The following is a 12,686-nucleotide window of genomic DNA, read 5'->3' as shown; positions in this document are numbered from 1 at the left end:
TAAAGTCTGAATACTGTTAAACAATAACAGATGAAGGGCAGACACTGATCTACTGTGATCTGCATCTGTGTGTCTGTAGAAAACTCAAACTGAACATAGTAACTGCAGATACGACAGTGTTTGATCTCAGCAACAATTGCACTATTTGCTGTGTCTGTGTATGATGTGCCCTCATTAATCTATTATGAAGATATTACATATTTTAAATATATTTTTAACACATTACAAAGACTATATTATTAATAACTATATTATTAGTATTACAATATTAACAGAAACGTTAAAGACGGCACTGATCTTGAGCTGTTTAACTTTAGACTGAAGAGTAAATAGTGCATCATATTCTGGACAGATCCTGAGATAGAGAGGTCACGCATTTCTTACAACTAAACTTAAAATAAGCTTAGGCATTTAAATAAGAATAATAAATAATTAATAATAAAAGTACTGTATAATTAATTAAAAGCAAAATGGTACTTCTGCAAGTTCATACTGCGAACACAAATCTACACACTGAACAATTTAAGAACGGTACAAGGCAAATGTTTAAAATTAGATAATGAAGATGTTTGGTCTAATAAGATTATTTAGCAACTTCAGCACAGACTAAAATTACTGGCAGAACACTTTCTCCATCCAATACGATCTGATCTGATTGTCTGGCTTTATTCACCTTCTAAAAGTAGAAGCACACAGGTGTGATTATCAGTGTTTATCTGTTACAAGATACCAGATTAATACAGGAAGTGCTTTTGAGTATGAAGTAATGATTTGCTACAGTTTTCAAAGGTAGTTTACCAGTGAATATTAAAGTTTTACAAAAGATTAAAATATGTGTTTGTTTCCAGCAAGGAAATGAAAATACTGCTCAGGATGGACAAACACTGTAAGATGTGTGATATGGATTCATTCTTGTTCATTCAGACATTATTACAACATGAGAACACCATTAATACGAATATAAAGATAAAAATGACCTCAATGTCTTTTTAATTTAACTCAATTTTGTCAGTTTTTCTTGGCTTCACTACAGAGAATTCTTACAAATACCTTTCTACCTTTCACTGACCTACATTTAGATATATACCTTGTAATACATTTAAGAAAACGTATTCTATATATAACATACGGTATATTCTATAACAACTAGCAATTTAAAAGAAAGATTTGTTTAGTTTTCACAGATACAATTATTGTGTTTAATTATTTTGTATAATATATAAATTTTCCCTTTTGAGTAGATTCTTCACTGTTTGAAACACAATAGACTAGGAGTGACACTAAAATAAAACGACAAAATTATTATTGGATTTATTAATTACATGTAAATCAGTCAACTATTTTTTTAATGAATGCATTGATAATTTGTCAGTGCCACTCCCGGTTTAATTAATACAGCAGGAGCTCTGACTCTGTTGATAACACTCAGCAATAAATCTTTATGTTAATATGGCTTCATTATTTAATTTATATAACACCATTAATACAGTAAATTGAAATGCAATGCTGCATCAGTCTTATATGCAGACGTAAGACTGTTTCTTTCTCTTTTTAACTTCTGTGATTCTTTCTTTGTTTTCTCACAGATGCGGAAAATAACTGAACAAGCGATCCTTTGAAAGGAAAAAAAGAGAACATTAATTTTGAGATTGTTAACAGTGATAATTTATAGTCATTGTAACAATAGACACATTAACATTATTTGAAGTCAAGCCATGTGTGTTTTTGAGATGTGAAACTAATAAGTGAAGACTTTTGTTTGATTTGGCATAAATACAGAAATATGCTTTCATTCATTATGAAGTTGATGTTATAGTCTGCTGTTTGCACTGATGCTGATGATACTGGTTTCTTGTTTTTAAGAGTCAGTTTGACTGTTTAGTGTAATTTATCATGTTACATTCTGTAAGAAGGCTTGATTATTGTTACACATTTACAGAATATTGCAGAATTTTATTTGAATTTATTTTACTTGTTTTATTTGAAGTGCTTACACTGTTACATTATAAGTTTTGTTTTTATTCAATTTGTCATGCTTAATTTTTTTAATGATTGCCTTCTTGAAAAACTTGTAAGAATATAGACACCACATTATTTGAACTGAAGTATTAAATGCTCTTAGTGTTTCTCTGATGTTCATACAGGAGTTATAGATAATTTTACTGTCAGAACATTTCATTCATTCAGCTTTTGCTTTTTTTATATATAAATATTCTAGCATAAAACACATCAGTTTTTTCAGTTTTCATTGTGGAGGAGTATTAAGAGAATAAAAGCTTGTTTTGCCATACTTGTGTTGCATGTTTGTGTTCAAGTTAGATGCATAATTATGGATTTAAAGAATTGATCTATTTGAAATCAAATGAAATAAGGCATTTATACTGTACTACTGTACACCCAAGAGCTTTATCAATACACTGAAATATAAATGTGGAATGTGTTGCACACATTTATGAGTTTACCATGATTTAATGAACAGACAAAATATTTTGTTGTGACCAAAAGTGGGTATTGATATCAGTGTAAAGGAATCAAAAAGCGTGATTTAAAACAACTGTAAATTTAATTTAATTTTAAAATAATACAGTGTAAAATACAAATGTCAATATGATAATCAACACATCATTTGTAAAGAAACAGAATCACAGAGAGTTTGATCATTTATCTGTGATTAAACATGTGTAAACCACCTCTGTCATTTCAGAATTCTGTGAGAAACACAAACACAAAAGCTCAAAGGAGAAAAACAAACCTGATGTTTCAGATGCAAAAACAGCAAGAGCTCAAAATGAATAAATGACAGAAATTTGCTGCAAATTCATCGATAGATATTACGAGTCAGTGTTTCTCACACTGAATGATGGTCTTGTGTTCGTGTATAATGGAGGCTCTCCAATGTTTTTGGGACTTTTATTATGAAATATTAGAAGACAAGAGCAGCTTTCATAACAGTGACAAAAAATAAACGCAAGTGTGACTGTGGAAACAAAAATATCACAGCAACTGTTTAAAACCCCCTTCTCTCCCTCCACACTCCCTCTAAATCACATTATAGGCACAATCATATACAATCTATAACATATAAATAAATAAAAATTTCACAATACAAGTACAGTAGCCTATAAAGACATTTAAACGTATTTTTTTACAGCAAGTTCTTTAATTTTAGAAATGGCCTTTAACCATGCTAAAAAATAGTTTGTTTATTGGCCTGTGTATTCTTGCCACTGATGCTTCATGATCCCAATGTCCAGGAAAGAATCCAGTGTGACCAAGCTAAAGTGTGTGAAGATGTCACGGCAGGTCAAAAAGTGAAGCGTGGATTCAAGTGCTGGAATTACGATATTTATTAAAGTAATAACAAACAAAACAAAACAAAACAAAACAAAACTACAAACAAAAACTCCCCATGGGGGAAAACAAGACAAGCAACTGGCAGGAACAGGAAACACAAGGGAAATAGAAACAACGAACCAGCACAGGACTGCAAACACAGGGAGACTAAATAGGGAGCAAACAAAAGAGGGTAACAAACAAGGCAGGTGGGGCAAATTAATCAATCAGGAAACAAGATGGGAGGGGCTAGACAATTGACAGGAGAGCACATGGCACAAGGAATACAAGACAAGCCATGTGCTCACAACAAACCAGACTAGACACAAACACATGACAGACCGGGAATGTCAGAGCTCTGTCACCAACCCAAGATGAAACCCAAACAGAAGTGACAGAACTCTGACAGAAGATTACAAACGTAATGCAATAATTTTATTAGCTGCAGTTAATCCAGAGAAAAACAACTTTTTCGGAGACTGAGAGAAACTGTTAGATGAGTCATCATTTAAAAGCAAAAGTTTAGGACAGCACAATACATCAGTTTCCAGAATTCTAGATATCGCCATTATCTTCTATTTCCGTACATATCTCTGAACCATGTTCAAAATTAGTAACTGCTTCTAAGAAGCTTCCAAGAACAACAAGCAGAATGAAGATACTAAACCACTCATTCATTATCAACACTTTGTGCATAATAAATAATCTTCTAAAAAAATAAAAAATAAATATGGGATCTTGTTTTGAGATTTTTTCATTAGGCTTAGTTGCTCAATGCAATGTTCTTAAGTTTGAACAGTTTTTATTTTAGGAACAATATCTGTAGTTTAGCATATAAAATAAGGTCAGCATGTTTATGAATCACATGACTAAAGTTCACACATTTGTTGGTGTGATCGAGTGAAGCCCTGTTTCCTCTATTTATTCTAGTTTCTGAACTGCGCCATTTCACACTGAATAAACATTTGTCACTTTAAGCTCAATGTGCCTCAACTTCCTACAGAAATGTTTGACTATCATTTCCAGCAGAAACATCATAATTATTGTTTAAAGTAATTTTAAAATGACAGTACAGTGATGGAATCAGATTGCATGGTGTATTGGTCTATGGCATTTATGGCAATACCAGTGCAGTATTTTCTGCAATAGCCTACTGAATGTTAGACATTCTCTTTTTTCTTTTCTCACTTTTCATTTCTATGAGAAGCAACACCTGTAGAGCATTTTGACAGCAGAAAACAGCCTGTATGCTGGTCTTATTTGGAGCTGATATAAACTGATCTCCCAGCTTCCAAAACCACAAACACCACCAGCAGAACTAAAACATCTTAGACTGGATTTGTCAGCAGGGTAGCAAATATATTTTATAAATGTGTTTGATAAAATTGATAGGCTATATTTGGAGTGTGTGTTTACATACTGTGCTCTCAGATCATCTTCTAAGGTGGATATAGGCGAATTTAGGCTACAAAAATGATCAAATTACTTGACAATTCTTTATTTTCTGTAGAAAAATCCTCTGAGGCTTGTTAAAAGGCATCATCATCATCTTCATCATCATCTTCATCATCATCATCGCCCCCTAGTGTCCTGATGTGAGAATGTCTGATTCATCAGTGATAGACTGATCGCGACGTCACAACAGCAGCCACGCCCACTACAGCAGAAACAACCAATCAGAACAGTGAAAAACATGCTAATACTGTCACAGAACTGTTCAAAATATTTCAAACATGTTTCAATAGTTTTGGCCTTGCTTCACAGACTAAAATACTAGGTTGATAATACTAAATTTCAATGCTATTTTATTTTGCTTATAATTCCAGTGGAATGTATGATGTCCTAGTTTAGGGGATTGTGGGCCCTACTCACTTTTACTTTATTTTAAAATACATGGTCTTCAGCTTCTTCCTAAAATGTAATCTTACATAAATACAGGTAGTTGAATTTTAAATTCATAAGGGATAATCAAAAGCAGTGATATTACCATGACAGTCAACAACTGAGATCTAATGAGGGCGTAGGGGAGAGCGGGGCACAACCTCACGCTTTTTGACTTTCTCAGTTTGTGTAAACTTACTTAGGGTTCAGAGTATTTATTTTTTCCCCACACCAATTTTACACATGTCTAGTACAATTATGTAGTTTTGCTTCATTAATACAGTGTATACTTTTTTCCTGATCTACTCCGAAAGAATGGAAGTGAAATGTGACAACATGCCCCATTGGTGGAGCACACTGTAACATATGACAGATTAAAATGCTATCTGATCTAATAAAAAAATAAACAAGACAAACTAAAATATGTTCTCAATACAATACAATCATTAACGTTTTCATTTAACATAATGACATTTTTTAATAATTAAAAATAAAACTAAACTAACTTTTTAGTTTGACAACAAACACCACAAAACACATAATAACAATGAATCTTTTCTGAACATTGACTCTCAGTCTTTATTCACCTTTTACTCATGGTTTCTCGATAGAATTCATAAATGTATATAATAGAATATCATAGTTCAAATAGGGGCTCATTGTAACGCAGTGTGACAACATGCCCCACCTTCACAACTGGGATTTAAACCCGCTTGTGTCTTCTGCTGGTTCAGTGCTGCTGGTAAATGTTCAGTGATATCTTCCAAAGATTTCTGAATTTTGTTGCATTTTTTCTTACTCTATGATATAGCCTCACTGATTCTTGAGAGTCAGGACAAAACACGTTTTAAAAAACTTTTTTTAAAAATACACACTATATCAATTAGAGTTATATGTTTCTGCAGAGAAAGGTCTTATCTATTTAACCATGTAAAGGAACAGGTTCTAAATAAAAACACATTTTTAACAAATAAACATGTTTCCCTTCAGAACTGGATTTGTGTCAGCTCCGTCAGACACACTAAAAAGTATACAATTTTAATTTTTCAAATCCAACAAGAATCTAAAGTTCTGAAGTATATTGTAATAGTGTTTAGTTACTCTGATATTTAAAAAAAATACAATATATAAACTTAAGTTGTGTTCTCTTACGAGAGGTTCTCTCGTATTGCGTAAGCTCTGCTTACGCAGCGGGAAAAGCCTTCTTTTCTCGAGATACTGAAACCAAAAATTATCCTTAATTTCATATATTGTCAACGCAGTGCGGCTGCAGGCAGCTGAGCTAGAGCGGCATACTGCGCGCTCATTGGCTGCCGCGCGGCAACTGCTTAAGCCTACCAGTGAGCCTGGCGTGACGTCACGCCCAATGAGGGCGCGCGCGACCTCGCGCGTCACAGCCCGCCAGAATGGGCGGCGTCAGAGCGTATATAAGGAAGGCTCGTAGGCTATATTCTCTGATTTCTGTCTTTTCAGCGAAGCACTCGCATCGCTGGTCTCTGAGAGGAAACCGTCGCCGTGGCCTTCTTGGATCAAGCTAACGAGCCAGCTTAGGACAGCCTGAGGAAGCCGGACGATCTCTTCGCCGCCTTCAGCCTGCCGTGCCAGCTCAGCTATCCGGCGATACATATCCTTCCGTGTTAAGCTCTTGTGTGTATTGCTTTTCTCCGCAGCACTCTAAAAGAGCACGAGGCGTTGTTTCAAATGCCTCGCACCACGTGCGGCTCATGCCGCTCACCGCTCAGCGACGGAGACCGCCATCTTCTCTGCGCTCTCTGCCTGGGACGGGATCATGCAGTCGTCGCGTTTTCCTCGGGCGGCTGCGAATGCTGTGAAGAGCTGCAGATGTCGACCCTGCGGGCTCGACTCGCCCTCTTTTCAGACGCCGCTCCTGCCGTTGCTGGGCCGCGAAAGAAAAAACGCCGCTCACAACGCCCACCGGAGCCTGAGACACGAGCCAAGGCCTCGCCGGAGCCTCTCCCGCGAGCCTCGCTCTCTCCCTCTCCGCCCCCGCTCCCCGACGCGCAGCCGACGGCTCTCGCCCTCGATGCCGTCGACACAGCGGATGAAGCGGACGACAACGATCGGCTGGACACATGCTCATTGTTAGCGTCGGACAGCGAGGCGTGGTCCGGCTCCGCCCGATCCGCCTCCTCCACCAGAGCTTCCAGCAGGGCTCCCGCCGGAGTGGAGGCCGAGCTTCTCCACCTCCTCACTATGGCGGTCGAGCGTTTGGGCCTCGAGTGGTCTGCGCCGGAGGTACCCCCGCCTAACAGACTTGATGGATGCTTCCTGACCACCAGTCGCCAGGCTCCAGCGTCTAGACCGGCGCCGTTTCTGCCTGAGCTCCACGACGAGCTTTCTAAATCCTGGAACGCTCCAGTTTCGGCCAGACTCCGCTCTCCGGCCTCATCGACTCTCTCCCGCGTGGACGGAGCCACGGAGAAGGGGTATGACCGGATTCCACCGGTCGAACAGGCGGTTGCAGCGCATCTTTGCCCCCCATCCGCGAGATGGCGCTCAAAGGTTGCCCTCCCGTCCAAAGCCTGCAGGACTACTTCGGCGTTCGCCAGCCGCGCTTTCTCCGCCGCTGGGCAAGCCGCCTCAGCTCTGCACACAATGGCGGTCCTTCAAGTTCTCCAGGCGGACCTCCTCCGCCAGCTTGACGAGGGAGAACTGGACAGATCGGCCCTAACCAACCTGCGCAGTGCGACGGACCTTTCCCTTCGCACGACTAAAACAGCAGCCCAAGCGATCGGACGATCCATGGCTTCGCTGACCGTCATCGAGCGCCACCTTTGGTTAACTCTCGCCGATATGGGGGAACAAGAGCGATCCGTCTTCCTGAACGCCCCGCTCTCGCCTACTGGTCTCTTCGGCCCGGCAGTGAGCGGCCTCGTGGACCGTTTTTCTGAGGTACAGAAAGCGTCACAGGCCATGAACCTCTTCCTGCCCCGCCGCTCGAGCTCCGCTGCAGGCCGCTCTAGCCAGCCTCCTGCACGCAGCTCCGCACAGCGGCCGTCTCGACCCCCAGACTCTAAGCAGCGCCAGCGCGGCCGCCCCAGGTCCCGCTCCACCAGCCAGCACAGGCCGCCGCCCCCGCGTGGGCCTCGGCCTAAGGTAACGCTGAAGCCCGAGCCTGCTAAGTCCTCCTAGCACCCGTCGGGAGGAAAAGACGGGCGGCTCCCGCCGCGGCCGGACCACCGTCAAAACTAAGATGTATCCCTCTGCCAGTCCCCTTGTCAAAGGCTACTGCAGTAGTGCCCACAGCAGCCAACGAGCCAGTTTCGCAACTCTCTCGCCTGCACACAAACGCCGTTTTTACGGCGACCCAGATAAATCGAATAAAGAGTGTAATGTCTGGTCAGACGGCTCACGCCGTCAGTGTTATGAGTGTAGTAAACATGCCCACTTCCCAGTGCTCATCACTACACACAAGCACAAATTCCCCTGTGTACCCCACAGAGTGCACTCACATAAAGCGCGCTACGGCCGCTCGAGTGATAACTGTAGGTCACGTGCCCACACTTCAGTGCTCACACCTACACAGTGCTCGCTCTGTCTCACACGCTTGGGTAACGGAACATTCTGCCACTGGCCGCGTGTTAATACAGAGCCCTGTGCCCGCTACACAGCACGCACACTCTCAGTTAAACATGTACGAGCCAGCCACCGGCTGTGTGTTAATAAAGAGCCCTGTGCCCGCTACACAGCACGCACACTCTCAGCTAAACATGCACGAGCCAGCCACCGGCGGTGTGTTAATAAAGAGCCCTGTGCCCGCTACACAGCGCGCGCACCCTCATGTACACACGCACAAGTCAGCCACCGGCTGTGTGATAATAAAGAGCTCTGTGCCCGCTTTACAGCACGCACACTCTCCGATAAACATGCACGAGCCCGCCCCGCTTCTGCGCCGCGAGCCGTCTCACAAAACGCTCTCTCACAGCGCTGTTCAGCCGGCTGCCGCCATCTGCGAACCCCCGTTCCCCCTCACTGCCACTGCGCGATGCGCGCTTACACCGCCACAGATTCCCCGTCCCGCGCTGTGCGACGGGCGAGAGTCAGAGGCGATTCGACCCCTAGCTATGAGTGCGAATGCATGGAAAGCTATCCAGGGTGTGTCGAAGTGGGTACTGAACACAGTGATAAAGGGCTATTCGCTTCAATTCGCTCGCCGCCCTCCGCGCTATCGCGCTCGGGCCGAGACTACAGTGAAAGCGGATGCAGCGCATCTGCTTCACACAGAAATAGCGAATTTGCTGCGCAAAGGGGCGATAGAACGGGTTCTCCCTCCGGGTTCCGAGGCAGGCGTATACAGCCGCTATTTCCTCGTACCCAAGAAGGGCGGAGCACTCAGACCTATATTGGATCTGAGATATTTGAACAAAACGCTTATGAAACGGCCGTTCAAAATGCTCACAACCAGTCAAATCCTCGCGCAGATTCGCCCGGGGGACTGGTTCATATCTCTCGACCTGAAAGACGCGTACTTTCAGATTCAGATTATACCCCGTCACAGGCCATTCTTGAGATTCGCCTTCGACGGCCAGGTATATCAGTACACCGTCCTGCCGTTCGGCCTATCCCTGGCACCCCGTACATTTACGAAGTGCATGGATGCGGCTCTCGCACCCCTGAGATCGAGGGGAATGCGAATCCTGAACTATCTGGACGATTGGCTCATTATAGCGCACTCGGCGGAGGAACTAGTTTCCCACAGAGAAGCGCTTCTCGGTCACCTGCAAAGCTTGGGTCTTTCCGTGAACTGGGACAAGAGCTCTTTAGCCCCCAGCCAGTCTATCACTTTTCTGGGTATAGATCTGGACTCGGCGGCAATGACAGCCAGACTGTCCGCACAGCGCGCGCGCTGTGTTCGACACCTCGCCGCCTCCTTTCAGGAGGGAAAAGTTTTTCCATTGAAAACTTTTCAGAGGTTGCTGGGCCACATGGCATCAGCAGCAGCTGTCCTGCAGCTGGGTTTACTCCGAATGCGTCCGCTTCAACGCTGGCTAAAAACGGAGACGCCCCGCAAAGCATGGATTTCAGGCCGTACTCCAATCAGAGTGACTCAGCGCTGTGTTACAGCCCTGCAGCCCTGGCTGACGGCCGAATGGTATCAGCGGGGAGTGTCGATGGGAACCATCGCACACCGCAAAGTGATCTCGACAGACGCGTCCAACATGGGTTGGGGAGCGACTCACGAAGGCAGTCCGATTTGCGGCCCGTGGTCGAATACGGAGAAAGACCTTCACATAAACTGTCTAGAGATGCTGGCGGTCGAGAAAGCGTTGAAGCACTTTCTACCGCTTATACGGGGACACCATGTGCTAGTTCGCTCGGACAACATGTCAGTGGTGTCGTACGTGAACCGCCAGGGTGGAATCAAATCCAGAACCCTGTGCGCGCTCGCAGAGCGCCTCCTATCCTGGGCTCAAGGCCCGTTGCGCTCCCTAAGGGCAGCTCATGTACCCGGTCGTTTGAACGACGGCCCGGACAGACTGTCCAGGGACAACGTTCCCCCAGGGGAATGGTCTCTACACCGCCAGACGATACAGACGCTTTGGCGTCGTTTCGGCGAAGCGAAGATCGACCTCTTCGCCACGAGCGAGAATGCTCAGTGCCAGAGGTTCTTCTCGAAAAGGGAAGACGCGCTGGCCCAGACCTGGCCCAGCGCCCCGCTGTACGCGTTCCCACCGATCTCGATGCTACCTCAAGTGCTAGCGAGGATCAGGAGTTTGAACTGCGCAGTGCTCCTCATAGCCCCGCGTTGGGAAAACCAACCATGGTTCCCCGAGCTAATGAGACTGGCAGACACAGCCCCATGGCCGATTCCGGTGAGGAGAGATCTCCTCTCTCAAGCCCGAGGCTCGATTCTGCATCCCCATCCAGAGCACTGGTCTCTGCATGCGTGGATAATCAACGATTACTCGTTGGCTTGCCAGAAGGGGTAATTAACACGATCACGCAGTCCAGAGCCCCCTCGACGAGGCGGCTCTATGCGTCTAAATGGTCAGTGTTTAACAAGTGGTGTGTGAATACGGGTTCTAATGCTCGAACCTGTGGAGTTCCACAGGTACTGAAATTTCTCCAAGAGATGTTGGACGCGGGCAGGTCCCCCTCCACGCTCAAGGTTTATGTCGCGGCCATAGCAGCGTTCGCTGAGTCGGCGCGCGGCCGTGCACTGGGCAGAAATGAACTCATTACCCGCTTTCTACGCGGGGCCAGGAGAATGAACCCTCCACGGCCCCCGACGGTTCCTATTTGGGACCTGTCCCTGGTCCTGGAGTCCTTAAAAGCGCATCCCTTTGAGCCTTTGGACTCAGTGGAGTTGAAATACTTGACGCTTAAGACCGTTTTTCTGCTAGCTCTGGCTTCAGTTAAACGTGTGGGAGATTTACACGCGCTGTCCATCAGCGCGTCGTGCCTCGAGTTTGGACCTAACGACTCGTTAGCCATTCTCAAACCGAAGCACGGCTATGTCCCCAAAGTGTTAGGCACTCCCTTCAGGACTCAGGTCGTTACCCTATCGGCTCTGCCGTCCTCCAGCAGTGAGGAAGGGGTTAACTGCCTTTGCCCGGTCAGGGCGTTAAGGTGTTATGTGACGCGCTCTGCAGCCTTCAGGTTCTCAGAGCAGCTTTTCGTTTCGTTTGGCGGGCGCACCAAGGGTCGCGCCGCTTCGAAACAGACACTGTCCAGATGGATAGTAGACGCTATTGCAGCAGCTTATGCGTCAAAAGACCTGCAATGTCCGTTAGGCATACGGGCTCATTCCACCAGAGGCATGGCCTCATCGTGGGCATGGTCCAGTGGGATTTCCATTGATGACATTTGTAAGGCGGCGGGCTGGGCGTCCCCCTCCACATTTGTTAGGTTTTATAACCTGGAAGTTCCCGCTATGCAGGCTAAACTTCTGTCAGTCTAGTCGTGATTCGTGTCCTGCCCAAGGGTCAGGCTGTATTTCCGATTAGCTTGTCTGTTGAGCTGCACGCTCAGGGTATCAGTTAACATGAACCGGCAGTGCCGTTCTGTGTTTTTTCCCTATGTGTGCTTATGAACATGTGTTGGCCCGCACCGCTGGCCACCTGTTTAATCACCTCTATGTTTTTCTATGAGTCATATGTGATTGTTAGGCTCGCACGGCGTGGACAAAGGGTTCCCGCTGCGTAAGCAGAGCTTACGCAATACGAGAGAACCTCTCGTAAGAGAACGATACTTGGTTACTCACGTAACCTCGGTTCTCTCTAGAGAGGGAACGAGTATTGCGTTCCCTGACCGTGCTGAGCCTATCGCTCGCGTCGCTTCAGTCGACAGAAAACAGAGAATATAGCCTACGAGCCTTCCTTATATACGCTCTGACGCCGCCCATTCTGGCGGGCTGTGACGCGCGAGGTCGCGCGCGCCCTCATTGGGCGTGACGTCACGCCAGGCTCACTGGTAGGCTTAAGCAGTTGCCGCGCGGCAGCCAATGAGCG

The 12,686-nt window shown here is 45.1% G+C and overlaps 2 protein-coding genes across 5 annotated transcripts in view; one reads left to right on the top strand and one right to left on the bottom strand.

Moving 5' to 3' along the window:
* The window catches only part of LOC311085712 (muscle M-line assembly protein unc-89-like), a 44,981-nt gene extending 42,691 nt beyond the window's left edge, over nt 1-2,290 (top strand). For all 3 annotated transcript variants that reach the window (XM_084118288.1, XM_084118286.1, XM_084118287.1), the window contains one exon: nt 1,587-2,290. In XM_084118288.1, coding sequence (XP_083974414.1) covers nt 1,587-1,603 — 17 coding nt within the window. In that variant the 3' untranslated portion in view covers nt 1,604-2,290. The remainder of the gene's footprint in view (nt 1-1,586) is intronic.
* LOC311085716 (uncharacterized protein) overlaps nt 1-12,686 on the bottom strand; it is a 194,439-nt gene that overhangs the window by 130,859 nt on the left and 50,894 nt on the right. Inside the window, exon 6 of one of the 2 annotated variants that reach the window (XM_084118295.1) lies at nt 2,628-2,708. The exons of the other annotated variant lie outside the window; for it this stretch is intronic. Within the exon in view, the coding sequence (XP_083974421.1) occupies nt 2,658-2,708 (51 nt within the window). The 3' untranslated portion in view covers nt 2,628-2,657. Of the gene's footprint in view, nt 1-2,627; nt 2,709-12,686 lie in introns of those variants that run through there. 2 annotated transcript variants of the gene reach the window in all.

Source organism: Abramis brama, assembly GCF_963993115.1.
Source record: "Abramis brama genome assembly, chromosome: 6".
NCBI classification, from domain to species: Eukaryota; Metazoa; Chordata; class Actinopteri; order Cypriniformes; family Leuciscidae; genus Abramis; species Abramis brama.
Note: the sequence above shows the minus strand (reverse complement) of the source record. Positions and strands in the feature narration are given on the sequence as shown.